At 43.7% G+C, this 16,595-nt stretch overlaps 1 protein-coding gene across 6 annotated transcripts in view; it reads left to right on the top strand.

Annotated features, from left to right (window-relative positions):
• arid3a (AT-rich interactive domain 3A) overlaps positions 1-15,339 on the top strand; it is a 62,720-nt gene extending 47,381 nt beyond the window's left edge. For all 6 annotated transcript variants that reach the window (XM_069186170.1, XM_069186171.1, XM_069186168.1 and 3 more), the window contains exons 4-9: positions 1,783-1,855; positions 3,388-3,571; positions 3,744-3,991; positions 4,147-4,443; positions 5,436-5,525; positions 6,114-15,339. In XM_069186170.1, the coding sequence (XP_069042271.1) occupies positions 1,783-1,855; positions 3,388-3,571; positions 3,744-3,991; positions 4,147-4,443; positions 5,436-5,525; positions 6,114-6,256 (1,035 nt within the window). In that variant the 3' untranslated portion in view covers positions 6,257-15,339. The remainder of the gene's footprint in view (positions 1-1,782; positions 1,856-3,387; positions 3,572-3,743; positions 3,992-4,146; positions 4,444-5,435; positions 5,526-6,113) is intronic.
• The last annotated feature ends 1,256 nt before the right edge of the window (positions 15,340-16,595 follow it).

Here is a 16,595-nt window from a genome sequence, read left to right as displayed (position 1 = left end):
GAGTTTGATCTGTACGACTTGAGCATTTTTGCTTCTGTACTGCAACCTTGAGGCCCCAGGAAACAAAGTGGGGGCTCGTATCCATGTCGCACAGGCTTCGGTGATTAGGGATGAGTTAGGGGAGTGGGAGAGTCACTTTCCTACCTTGGGACACGAACTGTATGGAGAAGGGATTTGATTTAAAACTTGGTGGTCAGCTTATACAGCCACTTCCTTTTTGGTTTTAATTATTCTTGCTTCACGTACTTAAAAATTTCAGAGGTGTCCACCATTTGTGTACTCACATCTTCAGACCAACCAGACTCTAACCTTAAATTAAGTTTAGTATAAGCCTTAATCTCCAACCTGTCCTTCCTCCAACAGAACTTTGTGCGGAGTGAAGTCTGCGAAAGTTATCACAAGAATCAACAATCTAATCAATGAGAAGAATCATGCAGAACGGGATATTCGAGTGAACTGGCTCGATCCAAGCTCATGGGGGGGCTCACTTAGGAATGCCGATGAGAAGATTCTGATCATATCTTGAAGCGTTTTGGAATTGTTCATGGTGTCGGTCTCTTTCCTGCGCCTTGCCTTTTCAATGGCATCCAGCAATACAGCCTCTGGTAATTAAGTACAGAAGTCAAAAAGCCGTGTCTGGGGTGGGGCGTGGGGAGAGATAGGAGGGGGGTGGCTGGGTGGGTGCTGGTGCAGTGTACAGAGAGCGAAAGAGATGATCCTGTGGGGGGAGGGAAGGCTGGGTGCATTAGAAACTTGTGCAAGAGGGAGACTGAAAGGAGCCATTTAAAAGATTTATGGCGTGGCACTCCTAAGAAATGCATGCATCCTGTAATTAAGACTCCGCTTGCCTCCAGCTCTGTACTGCAGCCCCCTCGTCCCCTTCTCCCGCTGATTATGGGGTCGCTAACCACTAACAAGGGCTGCGGAGTCTTTGTAGCACATAAGGGAATGGGGTCTGCCTGAGACTCTTATCTAAACAGATTCCTCATACTGATAGTGTATCATCCCCGGGTTTTGAATGCAGCTAGGGATCTCGCACTGGCAGCGGCCTAGCAAGGCACAGGCCCGTAAGTGAGGTTTTAACAAGACAGCGCTGTAATGCAATCCGTTAATTACCCCCATTGTGAGAGTGGTTTAAAACGAAGCAGCTATGCGTCAGCTTTCGTCTTTTAGTGACACCACAGTGTTCGGGGTCAGGGTGTCCCTTTCAAAGGGCTGTGGTCCAGTGAGGAGTGGAAACGAAGGTGCAGAAGAGGAGTGGAATCGTGCTGTCGGTGGGGCAGAGCTGAGGGAGGTGTGCTAAGAATTTGGGTAATGAATTTCCCCAAGTATGGGATAATACAGGTCTTCTAATCTGAAGGAATGTTGCAGATGAAATCATGACAGAACACATTCAATGCATGGGAGAGCTCTGGCAAAAGGGGCAGAAATTCTGTGCGGATTAACCTTTGCATACATTATTTACACCTTTATCCCTCAGTTCTCACCATACTTGGCTGTCCCTGAAGATTTGACATCACACTGGTGCTGTGAGCAGCACACACAGCCTTCTGAGTCTCCTATATCATCTGAGAACTAGAGATAAACGTGTTTTCATTAAAGATAAAATGCCATCCAGCGTCCACCAAGTGGACGCCTGGCAGCTCTTGTGTTAAATACGCAAAGCGATAGCGAGCCCTGCTGCTGACAATTGGCGAAATGAATTGCTGGCTTGTGAAAAGCGCTTTGGCACCCTGATTGTGTGTGGTACCTGAAGGCAGTTTGTCTTTGCATGTTCTGCAGCTGTACGAACTGGATGGAGACCCAAAGAGGAAAGAGTTCCTGGATGACCTGTTCAGCTTCATGCAGAAGAGGGGTATGTACTCATTGCAAGACAGAGCGCCTTAAGGTTTTTGCTCTGCAGCCTGGGTGCTTGCCCCAAGGCTTATCTGCTTTCAAAGCTGTCCTTCTGAGAGGCCTGGGGCTGTTAACACCCCAGCCTAATGGATAGTGTTGTTGAAATGTGGGAAGCAATGCTTGGTAATACTGAATCTGACACATGAACATAGCTCTCATCTTTCAGCCAGCTGGGCATATCTGCACTGTCCAGGAAAATGATGGCTTTAGGGTCTGTTCACCCTCTTCCAGTTTATAAGAGCAAGACCTGGAAGAGCTGAGGACTTTATTGAGAGTACTCGTTACTACATACTGCATTTTATCTCCTTGAGACTTTTTTTTTCTCCCAGTCACTCTGTGTAGTATAAATTGTTAATGAAGAAGAGGAAATCATCGTTACAGCCCTGGCAGGGCTGGCCTTTCTGCCTGGTGTGGATGCTGACAACTAGAGAGATGCCGCACCAAGCAAAATCAAAACTGATGCTGTTAACCCTTTGGTTTCAGCAGCCTATGGCTACCTCACTAAAAGGTGCTAGCTTTTCAGTAAGAGGTGAATAGGTGAGAAGCAGCCTGGAATTCACTTGATTTTCACATCTCCCAGTCAAGCCTCAGATATTGGAGACTTTGGCATTTCCATTTCATTTGAGCTCTCAATCACGGGACAAATCTTTGTTTGCATGAACATTAATTTACTTTTATTTCATTCGTTTCAAATATTTGTTTTTTTTTTTTCCTTGGGAGAGATCTACATAAAACATTTTAGAACCCTGACAGAGGCCTTTAATTTGTGAAACCAGCAAGAGGTGTGAGCATGCACTGGAGCAGTTTAGTTTAATTCTGCTTTACAATTCATACAGTGAATGTCTTTTTTTCTCTTGTATACAGCTCTGCTGTTTGCCATTCTAGCCCACACTGATCTCACAATGCAAAACAGAGTAGCTGCTGCCCTCTAGGGACCATGGCTGAAAGCGACGTGAAGCTGGTCTCCTGACTTTCAGATCACAGCCTTAGGTGCTGGTTATGCAAGCGGTTGAGCTAAAACATACGAATGCCTAAAAGCCTTGAATCACAAGCCCCCCCATCTGCATGTCAGTGTCCTGTACTTCCACTGAATTGTCACCTGAAGCTTCGCGATCCAAAGATGTGATAAGTGCAGATGTCACTATCTTAAAAATGATATCTTTTTTAGGAAAATATTATGTAAAAGTAAGTAATAAAAAAACACAATAGGATATCTAAAACAATACAAGGGACAACAATTGCAGCAAATTGGATACAGTATTATGATTCAGCCTTACTTTTGCTGCAGTGGATGCCTTAGATCTTGTAGATTCTCGGAAAAAAGGATGTCAGTAAGGATGATGTTGCTCTTGGGTTATTGTCCCTTGAAGCTGCAGACCTACCGTATAGTTGATGGACAAAGTTCAAATTCCCTTCTGCAAATCCAGCCCTAGCTGGGATTCTCCTGTGTGTGCATTCCCCGAGTGTGACAGCAGCCATGTGCCCCTCTAGGAACTCCGGTCAATCGGATCCCCATCATGGCCAAGCAGGTGCTGGACCTATACATGCTGTACCAGCTGGTGACGGAGAAGGGGGGGCTTGTTGAGGTCATCAACAAGAAGCTGTGGAGAGAGATCACCAAGGGACTCAACCTCCCTACCTCAATAACCAGCGCGGCCTTCACTCTCAGGACACAGTGAGTACCCAACAGGCTCATCCTCCCAGTCCCATCTCTTGTGCTCTGCTCCTGCCAGCATCGGCACTCCTTCTTTTTATTGAATTGGCCAGTTTTCACAGACCATTGCTCTCCAAAACCAGCTCTTTGCAAAAGGCTGGGAGCCCAGATCTCTGCTCTTGTTGCCCGACAGATACATGAAGTACCTGTACCCTTACGAATGTGACAAGAGGGGCCTGAGCAACCCCAACGAGCTCCAGGCCGCCATCGACAGCAACAGGCGGGAGGGCCGGCGGCAGGGCTTCGGGGGCACGCTCTTCACCTACTCGCCCAACGGGACGCCCACCATGCTGTCTTCTCCCAAGCTGTCGGTGCCCAACCTGGGCATCGCCATGACCACCAACGGGGCTCCACTCACGCCCATCCAAAAGATCAAGAAAGGTGAGCCCCCCAGCCGGGAGGGGGTGAGGGTTGAATGATCTGTGGATCGATTTCTTGCTTTGTTACTAGTGCATCGTTTAACCTGCTGCTGGAATCAGAATTTCTGATTTGCACTTTCCTCTGTCCTCCTCCTCCTCCTCCTGTGCGCTGCCCAGAAGAGGAAGGCGGCATCCCCCTGGCGGTGCCAGGCAGGATGCCCGTGGCCCTCGCCGGGCACTCGGTGGTGGCGGCGCAGGCTGCGGCGGTGCAGGCGGCGGCGGCCCAGGCGGCCATGGCGGCCCAGGTGGCGGCGCTGGAGCAGCTGCGCGACAAGCTGGAGTTGGGCGAGCCGCCGGAGAAGAAGATGGCAGTGCCCTCGGAGGAGCAGCAGAGGCTGATGCACAGGGCGCTGCAGCAGAACCTGCTGGCCATGACGGGGCAGGTGCCCATGAGCATCCGCATCAACCACCAAGGTCAGAGCGCGGAGTCCTGTCCGTGTGGAGTTTGCATGTTCTCCCGAGGTTTGCACAGGTGCTTTCAGGGTGCTCCTCTTTCCTCCCACCTCCCCAGAGCCATGCTTGATTTTGTTTTAAATTGCCCCTCTTCAGAGTCAGGGACTCTGGACCCTGTCTTGCACCTTGAACCCTGAACCATCCACTGCCTCCTCGGGGTACTGAGGGCACACCCTTAGTTACCTTTGTCCTTGGCATCGGTTTGTGAGTTTCATGGGTTCTAATGACTTATTTGGCTAACGCTGTTGTCGATAGTGGCTTTCACTCAAACCCGGAGCAATTTGGCTGTAGCTCCTTGCTCAAGAGCAAAGCAGCTCTGTTTTTGCCTCAAACCCACAACTGTCCAGTCACAGGGCAGATCTGTGAGCGCTGTCTGCGATAGTTGGTGAGCAGGCGGGGGGGAATGAGATGAGAGGCTCTCACCGGTGTGGGTGGACAGCTGGGTGAATGAGTCGACGGCTCAGTTTACTGAGGTCGTGTGTGGCGAAAGTCCTAAAATAAACACAATCAACTGAGCTGCAGGGTCACCTGAGTGAAAGCAAATGTAAAGGCCTTGAGTGATCTTTATAAATGAAGAATGGTCTACAGTGTTGTGTAATCCAGTATGATATGAATGCAAAAGAACAGAAAATAAAGGAATCCTCCCTTACTGTGAATAAAAGTCAGATTGTTTTCTTGCTTACTTTTTTTAAAATGGTAGAAATGCACTTGGTTTACAACCTTTTAAGGTCTGGAACCCCACAATCGAAATTATATTGAAGTCTTTCTCTTCTGTGATAGGGTTTTGCTCTTTAGATTTCAGAAGTTATTTTTTTAATGAGGGGATCAAATATCGCTGTATGATTATGTGGAGAAGATACGACACAAATAAACTCCTGGGTCCCTTGGGAGGGCAGGAGGTCTGTGGGGTCATTTTGCCATGCTGATGTAGTGATTTCCATGACTCTTTGTAGAGGGCAGACAGGACTCCGCACTGAATCTCACAACCAACGGCCTCAACAGCATCAGCATGTCTGTGGAGCTCAATGGTGTTGTCTACACGGGTAAGAAGGGTTTGATCCGTTTACCTTCCTTCTTTGTCTTTTTAAACCTGCACTTTGGAGTTTCTAGATCAGCCTATCATGAAGTTAAATTACATCTGGAGATTAGCAGTGGTGAAAATGAACCAAATCTTTTGAGGCCACAGTAGTCAGGATTTAAGCTGTGGGTGTGGCCCCCAGTTCTCCCCTTTCCTCAACAAGTTAGATGTACTCCAAGAGTGAATGACATGAATACTACGGAGTGCCGTTGGTTCAGCTACAGACATTTTAGCCAGAATAAATGTTACCGGGGCTTGTTTTGTCCTGTAGTGGTAGTTAACGCCATTGATCAGATTAACAAACGCACATGGATTTAGGTTCGTTTATGTAACATTTCTTGCGCTCTGAAAAGTAGAAAAAAGAAACTAAAACGAAGCGCAAAACATTTTGGTCGTCTTCAGGTGTGAAGCCTTCCGAAACGTTTTTTCTTTCTCCTTTTAAGTGCAGAATTCACCTTCACGGGTTCCTTTGCGGCCAATACACACTCACACAGCTCACTGCTCGGGCTTCTCCATTCATGTTCATGTTTCTTGTTTGTTTGTTTTCTTTCAGGTGTGCTTTTTGCACAGGCAGCAGGGTCGGGCCCGTCAGGATCACTGGGCTCTAGTAACAGCAAAACCCCAAGTGGGCGCAGTGGGGCCCAGCCAGTCCCAAAGACACCTACCTCATCCTCCTCCGGCAACCCTTCGCCTTAGCAACCACGGGCCTCCCCTTACATGAAGCTAACCAAAGCCAAACCGGAAAGAAACCTCATTTCTTAGAGTAGCCAACGCCAAAAAGAAAGGAAAAAGACGAAAAAGAGTGGGGGGAATAAAAAAACCAGACCACTTGAAGTACACTATCTCAGGTTCTCTAGCCCGCTGTAGGGTTTTTTAATTTTTACTTTCCGATTTGTTGTCGTTTCTTTTAAAATCTTTTTTCAGCAGCCAAGACAGCCGAAAATATAACAAAAGGAGCCAGTATGTTATAGATGTAAATGCACAGCCTGTGAATAATTTATTTCCTCTCCAGAAATGTACAGATTTCCTGAGAACAAAAAGAAAATGAAAGGAAGGTAAAATGCACTGTTTACACAATTTTACTGACAATGAAGCTTCTCATAAATTCAAGGGGAAAAGTGAATTTAATTTTTTTATCTTATTATTGTTATTAACCATATACATTGAAAAAAATATATAGGGTTTTAAAGAAAGAAAATTGTAAATATCTTCTATTTTATTCTAGAAAGTTAAAAGAAGCTTTAAAGTATATTTTATTTCTTCAGGGCAAAGTAAAAAGCACCAATGTGACCTCAAAGTTTAGACCTTTGTTTTCCCTCATGTGATACACTTTCACGTTTCATCAGATGATATTGTTACAACACAGGTGGTCAGTAGAGGAGTTAGGCCTGTGGGCCTAACTCTTGTACAGACTCAAAGAGAACCTCTCCGTTTCCTCGTCATTTTTTTTCCAGAGAGTTTATTTTTTTGGGGGTGGGGGGATAGGGGTGCTTATTTAGGCCCCTTCATCTCAGGTTCTGAATCGTATTCACGGCAACAATTATTTTCCTTACTCTAGCCCAGCAATTGCATCCAAAGGCCTCGTCTTTGTCCCACGCTCTGCTGTGTTCAGCTTTTCCTTGGTCCCTGTTTCTGAGCAAACTGAACTGCAAATGTGGGGCCTTTTGGTAACTTTGGTAGTAATGGCCTTCCCTGAAAATGAGGGATGGGCCTTAGATCCTTGAAGATCATCTTTCTAAATCAAGCTTTCCCACTCATTAATGGTAAAGGGAATTCCACAAGGCTTCTGTCTGGGATGGGGGTGGTTTCTGTTGGGCCAGCAAACACTCCAATCATCAAGGCACTGGAGTTAAATGGGCACAGACAGGTTGCTGAGTGGAGTGGATGCTGCCTCCATTGACCCTAGAGATGGTCATTGAAATCACATGGCTTCTGTCCTGTTGCAGTGTGTAAAGAAAGTGTGTGTGTGACCCATGTCAGCTTGGCAGTACCATAGCATGTAAGCCAGGATGAAAACATACTTTTTACATTTCTGTGATGTCCTTTGTGGGGGGGGGGGGAGCCTCCCACTCACCCACTCACCTCGGTGCTGTTAATTGCGACATCTAGCAGTCTGCTTTCGCGAGCGACAATAACCAGGTCAGACTCAAGAATGCACTCTGCTCCCTCAGCTGTAGAGTATCTGTTAGCATTGGCAGCAGTGGGAAGCTCAAGGCTCACTTCCTGGTACAGCACAGAGGCAGTACTAGAGAAGACCGATTCCTTCCAGGGATGCCAATTGCCACTAAAGCCAGCAGTATTTTTGGCGTTCTGGGCAGGGGAGCAGATTCTAGTCTGAAATGCAACATGATCATTTGAGGCAGGAGGTCAGGTTCTCCTGCTGTTTTTGTGTTGCCAGATATTTTTTCTTTGGGCTTGGAAAATGTCGAAAGGCTTTTTCCCCAAGGGGGAGGTCTTTCCGTCTTCTTGTAGCTGCTTGTATTTTACAGGCCGTAAAATCGAGATCCATCCTGTAGAAGTACATTGCAATTTAGTTCACCAGCCTAGCTGGCGAGCCCTTCAGAAATACCTCATTCTTATTCACCACTACTAACCCACAACACTACGCACCAAGCAGAATCTCAGCTATGCAGCGGTGGGCAAGTACAAGGGCCCAGCTGCTGCAGTAGCTCCCTTTAGAAGCTCCACCAAATGTTTGCATTTCCGTCTCTCTGTTTACTTATCCAGTGAGAAGTTGTGACCCTCCCAGGAGATGAAAGCAGGTTATTGATCATTTATATTAGCACAGTAGATGAATGACTATCATAATACCAGATTGACGGGACTTTGAAACTCATGTCCCTGATGCTGGCTCTTGAGAAAAGTTTATAAGGCTCAGTATAATTCGGGAGCTTTAGAGGAATGTTTAAATATTAAAGTGAGGTATGGCTGAGCTGATTTTGCGCTCTACAAGAGCTAGCAGGAGCAGAATGGGGCTATAGAGAGCAATGGCCGCATCTAGATTTGTGTGCATTTGTTTTTAATCAGCTATGTTAATTCTGACCTTGCTGCTATTACTTGATTTGTATAGCATATGCAAAATATTGCCTGAATTTGATTGTAACGTGGAGTCGTCTTGTGCAGCCCTAGTTTTGCAATACGTGGTATTGGAGAGCAGTCTTTGTCACTGTACACTGTCCCTTAGCCTTTTCTTAATACAGGCACATTGTCAAGGGGATTGAAATCTAGCTGGGTTTTACAGTGCAGACAACAGAGCATCATTTCCGTTTTCATCTGTCGGTAGCCTCTCCCTCACATGTCATTGAGCTCTGGCTTCATGGAAGTCCTACATACACTGGTAAGATAAAATGTTGGCCATTAAGTTATTTCTATATGGCTTGGTATGGTATCCTATACATTGTTCTCTTCCATAACTATATATACCACGAGTGTGTGTTCTAAGCACTTATATTGAGAGGCAATACAGCACAACCAATGCTGCTGGTTCGATGTCGTTTGGAGTTTTTAATGCCTCTCGGTATAGAAAGATGACACATTCCTATACCTTGCCTATGAGCTTTGACTTTTTGAGGATTTCCTCTCCACTCCAAATACTGGATTAACACGGCACAAAGCTCAGCCTGTGGGACTATCAGTGTGAGAGTGTAGGCTGGCTGTTCCTCAGAGCAGCCATACATTAGCCCTCTGTCACACAATTACCAAACCATAAATGTCTGGCTGAGTACTGCAGTATTCAACACTGATGTCTGCATGGATTGAGGGTAATGTCGGAACTGAAGATTTAGCGGCATTTATTTGATCAGTCTTGGTCAAAGGGACTGGTGAGGTACAGGGATGTTTGCAGCAGTAATAGATTCTGACTGAATAAAAACACGAGGTTTACTCTCCCCTCCAAGATTCTTCTGTTCCTTCTGCACAGGTTACACTGGACTGGAAGGCAGAAGTTCTGAATTGGTTACATCATCCTGTTCTTCTCCTTTCACCTGTTACATGAAATCAAGCCAAAAATGCCTCCTGTTTCCCAGTGGGATTTCCTTAATCCAGATGTGCATCGTTTATTCTGACAGACGGGTCTTTTGGATCTAGGTGTGGATTAAACCAAAATTTCAACTAGCCAGCTGCCCGACCCAAATTCTGAATGCAGTATCTGAGGTAACATGAGGGGCTGCTTGCTTCTCCGCAATATCCACCGATCATCAGATCCCGGGTTTGTAATTTGTGAGTGGCAATGAGATGGAGGTTTGGTTTTTAGGCCAGATCTTTGGGTGAAAAAATTGGGCTTATAAATCGAGCAGTATTTCTTGACGAGCTTCTGATTTGTTGAGGATGGGACGTGTAGCCCTGCAGTTGGAACCCAACTGATGTGGTTTCCTTGAATTTGTCCTCTCCCCGAGTCCACATAACCACTCTTTTTGGAATTGCGCCCTCTTGGCTTTTAGTCTTGCAAACCTTTTGTAGAACATGGAGTAATCAAACCCCACCACTGGGCAGGAGATGTTTTAGTGGGTAGAAGGTTTTGCACCGTTCTGAAGGAGAGATTTCAAAGTTTTTCAAAGAACTGAACTCTTTGTCCTGCTCACTGGCACCACCTTCTGAGCACAGTGTCTGCTAACGGACTGTGTAAACCTTGATGGCAATGTGTAGTTAAAAAAAAAACAGAAGTAACTTGCATCATATTATTTAGTATGCTTTCAGTCACCCCATACTTAAATTCAATGCTTTTTTTAGTGTGTTTTTGTATGCTGATCACGGTAGTATAAACTCGCAATCTGCGAATGCAGTTGGTTAGCCCGCTGACTTACAAAGATTGAGACATCCTTGAAGCTTGAAAGCCATTCTATGCAAGTGCAGTTTTATCAGTCATTGTAGACAATCTGTACTGGTCAAATGGCACATCTTGGCATGCCATCAGGTGTTTCATTTTGTTAGTTTGTACCAATTACTATTTAAATTTCTAACATGATGTGGAGTTAAATATATACTTTGCTTTTGTTTTAAGTTATGTCATTTTAAAACTGCAGAAATGCAATATCTGTTATGGGTTGATTTGTGTGTTTTCAACAAATTTGAATTTGCTGTATTTGTGTGTGTATTGGGACGATTGTGTATGTATTTTGCAATATATGCTGTCATGTCTTTGTATATGTGTAGGTATCAGTTTAAGTAGTGTTGGGGGGGAGGTTATGTTTAAGAGGGTGGTTTTGTGAGTATGGGTTTTAGATAGTTGTGTAAGTGTGATATAAGCTGAAATATTTATTTTCCTACTCTGCCCGCAGTTTTAAGATTTTGGTTTAAAACTCATGTGCAAACTAACTTGAACTTGAGAATATGTTTCCCTTTGGAAGACGGACAATTAAAATGAGTGGCAATACCCTTCACATCCCATCTAGAAAATGGTCAAGCATCATTTTTCATTAAATGTAATACTAAATAGAATGCCTCTTCCAGAGTGCTATTGAAAGCTGTCACATGCATTTGTTGCAAATTGGTAGCAATAAACATGCAGTGCTGGGTTTGATCTATTTAACTGCATCTGAGGTAGAGCAGACCTCAAAGAAGGCAGTATTTCACTTTGGGTGGGGGGGGTGCTATCTTTCATTTTAAGTAGGCAGTTCCACAATTGCAGATTAGTAGCATTCTCTCATCTGTGAAAAACTATAGGAAATTACAGCCCCAGAAATGCGAAGGCAAGCTAAAAAAAAAAAAGCCAAACGTTGACACATTGCAGCTCTTTAGGGACAACAATTTGCAGCCTCTGACCTCTTGGCCCCTTTGGCCCATTAATGACAAGTCACTTGCTCGGAGTACGCTAAAAACATCCCCTGCAATTATGAGCATAATGATATGCCTGGAAGGCAGGCATGCCAGAGATGAGACTGAGATCTATGTTGTGATGTGCCTGGCTGAGGGTAAAGTCTAACTGGCCAATCGATCTCCTTTCTCCGTTCAATACTGCTTCTCCAGTTGACCTCCTCACCCCTGGGTCTCCTGGGAGGTTACAGTTCTTCCCATCAATTATGGCTCGCTGTTTCTATGAAGTAACCAGGGTGGGGATGTGGGAATAGGATGTTCTTTGCTTTATTAAGGCTCTCAGGGAAGTTTTTTTTTCCGTTTCATCAAGAGACGATACAATACCGAATACCTCGTTGAAAATGACCGTTTTCTTTTTTTTTTCCTTCTCCACTTTCAGACCTCCAAATATAAAGCAAAGTCATAAGATCTGAGTTTTCTAGCTCTATACCTACCAACTCTCCCTTTTTGCTTATTCTTCACAACAGCTGGTATGTCGGTCATGTCTAGAAAGTTGTTTTCTGTGACCTGAATTCTGCAGTGAGCTTCAACTCAGTTTGCTGCTGGTTAGCACTGATAGCCTCCCACTCGTTCAACCTTCATTAAAGTGACTCCTATTCAGTTAGTCAGCTCTGGGTTTTTAAAGTTCAGCCCTGTTTCCTGCAACGCTTTCCATTTGCAGCCTGTGTGTTTGGAGAAAAGATCCCTTTGTCCAGTTCACCGGGTTCAGCATTGTATCCACAACATTAGTGCAAATTGGCTTGTGAATATTGTCTTTAAAAAAGCAGCAGCAGAGAGCTGTATTAAAGGAAATTGTAAGGCTTTTGATTTTATAAAGGCCTTGTATTGTCTTTGTTGGGTGCCGTCTTCTCAGTGGACACATCTCCCAGACTGCACTGCTTCCAGTTGTTCTCCTCCGTAAGCAACCTGCAATTCCATTTCCTGTCTTGACTCTTCATTATCTCCAAAAGCTGGATATTTCTTATGCAAGACCGTACACTAAGACGCAGTGGTTAAAAATGATGCCACAAGACTAACCATGACGGATCTCCAAGTCCACTGGACTCTTTCCAGAGGCCAGTTGAATTGACCTTATCTGACCAGTAGAGCTTGAGTGTTTGAGGGACAGCCCTTCAGTGTTTTGGCTTCCCGATATTGTGCGACTGCAGATACATGAAATGGCAGGGGGATGCCACACTGTAACCCGCATTGTGGTCAGTAACGACCCCTTCAGCCCCATCACACTCCAGTTTCCACACAGCTGGGGAACATGAAGGCTGTTAAACAGGCTTACAATATGAGGACCTGTTAAAGTCAAACTGTTATAGTGAGTGATTGCTACTTGAAAGGTCAGTGGTGCCGTTTTTTAAAATAGTTTATGCAAATTAATTCACAGTGGACTATTGAGGTACAAGCTAATTTTTTTATTAATCCTCTGCGATGAAATTGCCCTTACTAACCATTCAAGCAAAAATGCTCAATTTAGTCTGTACTAGCAAAATAGATGTGAACAATAAAGCATTTGAATGTGGTTGCTTTTAAATGAAATTACAGAAACATTTCTGTGTCTATAGGCAATCATGCTAAACCCCTTCCTTCAGAGAGAGCACAGGGAAACCTAAAGAGCTCTTAGTTTGTATTTCAGGTAATTAAAGAAAGTACAAGTTTGTGTTCAGCAAAAAGAATTTGCTCAATGGCGTGATTAATTCTTTTGTCAGGTAAGAGGAGTTGTGACTGTCTCCCATGGTAAAAAGACTAACTTCAAAGATTAGATTTTGACGTTGGTGCAGGCTGTTAGCCCTTTTGAAAGGTTCACATCTGAAAGGTTCTTGCTGACTGGCAATCGCAATGTGTTTGAGTATAATTGGGGAAAAAATGGAATAATTGCTGCTGGTCATTTACTTTATATGGGACATGGATACCTTTTTTGTAGAAGAAGTAAGCATGCTTTTTATTTTGGGGATGGATAGGTTTTTCAGAGAGATTGAGTCTGGGGGGGAAAAATAACCTCTCTATTTAGCCTTACCTAAAGACTAACGAAAGTTTGTGCAAACTTCTAACTAGTTCAGGTAGATTGTAAATTGCAGGGACAACCAAAATTTTAATGTTGGTTTTATTGATAACGATGTATCAGCCTCTATAGTTGAGATGCCTTATGCTGTGACAATTCCTGTTTAAATCGCCCATAAATAAAATGATGTATTCTACCCTTTTTTGTGGTTTTAAGATATGTTTTCTTTTTATCGTTCTTTTTTTGTACCATTCTTCGTTAACCCATTAATTTTTTAGAGCAAATAAACTTTGTAAAAATTATTTGAGGGTATAAACGGCATGATTTAATATTTCAACTCTTGTGCTATATATATATAATAGAAATGCAGCATTCAAGTGAGTTTTCTATTTCTCAGGAAAAAGACACTTCTACCTCCAGTTCTTCCAGTTCATTCAGAATTGGGCAAAGGCTAGGATTTGGTTCTTGTTTGAAGGGTGGCCATTTCTCTTGAGGCTGGTGTTAGGGATGCTTTTCACAGCTCTTTTCCTTATTCTTTAGTCTTAAGCGAAAGTAGGCTATGCCTGTCGTGTTCTTTCTGGAATGCATGTTCTGTGATCCACCATTTTTGCCAAGCCAAACCCATCATGCCACCAAAGACGTTTTCCAAAACACCCCTCCAAAGCTGGATGGGAGGAAATTGGGGATGTTGAGCAATGTGACAGAGCTCCGTCACCATTGTTACCCCATGTAGAGCATCTCATGTTCACTGTTGTGGCAGTTCTTTGCAGGCAGTTCTTTTTAAGGTCTATTGGAATGAAGTAATGGATCTGGTATCGGCGCAGTGCGGGTGGAATAGTGTTCTGACGTATACGCTGGTTTGGAAGTAGAGCTCAGCAACTGGACCTGCTTGTACTCTGTCCTTCAGGAGAGATAACTGGTCAGCAGCTAGACTTCCTTGTGCTTTGTCCTTCAGGAGAGACATGAAACCAAAGTCCAATTGTAAGGGACTGTGTGGTAGAAATTGCCCAATGTCTAGTTCACACTCCCAGTCTGTATTAAGTATGGAGAAGGGGGGCTCTGCACCTTAGTGTGTCAATCCTTGCTTATCTGCAAGTCACTTCTTATAACTGATTTTTGTGGCAAATGGAACCTTACATGGACCCAGTACCTGAATATTACTCATGGTACACATCACAGTATGTGCAACAAGTAAGAAATGATCTTGAGAAAGGTACTTAACTTCTGTTTAGGACCATGTGTATGGTTAACATTTTAAGCATTAAAAAAAAAACCCTGGGTTTCAGCATTCACCCATTTTAGAAAGCCTTGCCTATGTGTACCATCCCACTTGAATTCTAAATGTTTCTTCTTCGAATTCATCTTGTACACACATGAGAGTTCAGGCTCTGGCTGTTAACTCAATTCGGTAGGAAGACCCTAGATGCTGTAGGTTTAATGCTGAAAGGCATTGAGCCCTCATAAAAAAAGGCCTTTGTAAGACATTTTAGAAAGAGCTCTCTACACTGTCGCAGGTTGTTTTTTAATGTGTATGTTAAATGTACATGGTCTGCTTTTTTATGGGTGTTTGACATTTCCTTGCTTGAGTAATACATTTTTTACCTCAATGTTTGGGGAAAAGTCAAATTCCAAAGTGGGGAAAAGGGCTTTGAAAACTAGCAGGATGAACACCACCTTTTGTGCAAGCATTGTACAGCCACAAAAAGGGTGGGTGTGTGTGTGTTTTCATTTTATATTGTTTCTTTAGCCTTGCCTTCTTTACTAATGTACAGTACATTGTCGTTCAGCGGTTTTTACAGATTTTCAGGTATTATTGGTTTGTAACTAATAACAAAACACTGAAAGTTTACATTTTATAGCTATGTCATACAATCTGTATTAAACCTCGGTATATTAAACCAAAAAAATGGAGAGTTGCAACTGTAAAGAATACAAAAATATTAAAGACTATAAATAAAAAAATCCAGTTCTGATAACACACAGGCTCTGCTTGCTTTTCTTTTTCTGGTCCTACTGGTTAAATGCCCAACATTGTCGATTGATTGTAATAGTTGTTGCGAAACGTACTGTTGTGCAAAAGTCTTAGACACAATTAGCAGATGCAATGTATATTAGCATTATCAACGTACTGAAAGTCTCCATGAGTTCTGTGCTTTTGGGACGATTAATACTGCTTAATTTGGGTGATGGGGAAAAAACAAGTTTATCATTTAGTGATCTTGAATTCACAATGATCAAAATCATGATCACAGAATGTCAAGGTAAACTGTACATGGAACAGTCAATTTACAGATTGTACTACAGTGAATCCATGTCATTTACCAATCAAATCTATTTTGTTTTAAATCTGTAGCCTACAGGCTAACTAAAATGACAAAATTAGATTCCAGTGGTGCACTGGGAATCATTCGTGCAATTTTTCAGCTGCTCTTATGTTTGCAGACAACTTTCCTTCACATTCCAGCTGTGTTCATTTCATTAGTCTTTCAAAATTAAGTAGAGTACATTGTACAATTGTACAAAAATTTAACATGACCAACATTGGTTTAAAACCTGTTCCTTTAACTACATATTTTAAGATTTTTGTATTGTTTCCACACCTTATCTAGAAGCTGTGAATGGTGTGTGACCATAAACAACTGTCCCCCCCCCCCCCACCCCCCAAATGTAACTGGATGGACATGAAAACCCAATAGTGCATAGAACAGTCCAGGTTTTCACACAGTGATGGCACAAAGGTGTTCGCTTGTTAAGTGGAGCATATTGGTTCTTTTCTGTTTTCCTGTCTAGATATTCACCAATTCTTTCAACAGGAACAGGAAAAAACACCTCATCCTGTGCCCAGTCTGCTCTCACTAATGAGGTGAGTTAACGCTCGCCAACAAAGTGACTGTAGTGCTACAGCAGTCATAATCTCACAGCAGCAGCTACATACATCACCCTGCAACCTATAGCTGGCAGCCAACTGAAGCTCAGCAGGTGTGAGCCTGGCCAGTACCTGGATGGGAGACCTGGGAAAGCTAACGTTGCAGCTTGAAGAGGTGTTAATGGGACCAGTAGGGGGCGCTCACCATGTGGTCTGTGTGGGTCCTAATGCCCCAGTACAGTGACGGGGACACGATACTGTAAAAGAGGCACCATCCTTCAGATGAGATGTATAACCAAAGTCCTGACTCTCAATGGTCATTAAAAATCCCAGGGCTTTTCTCGAAAAGAGTAGGTGTGATACACCAG

This window comes from Lepisosteus oculatus, chromosome 29 (genome assembly GCF_040954835.1).
Source record: "Lepisosteus oculatus isolate fLepOcu1 chromosome 29, fLepOcu1.hap2, whole genome shotgun sequence".
Taxonomy (NCBI): Eukaryota; Metazoa; Chordata; class Actinopteri; order Semionotiformes; family Lepisosteidae; genus Lepisosteus; species Lepisosteus oculatus.
Note: the sequence above shows the minus strand (reverse complement) of the source record. Positions and strands in the feature narration are given on the sequence as shown.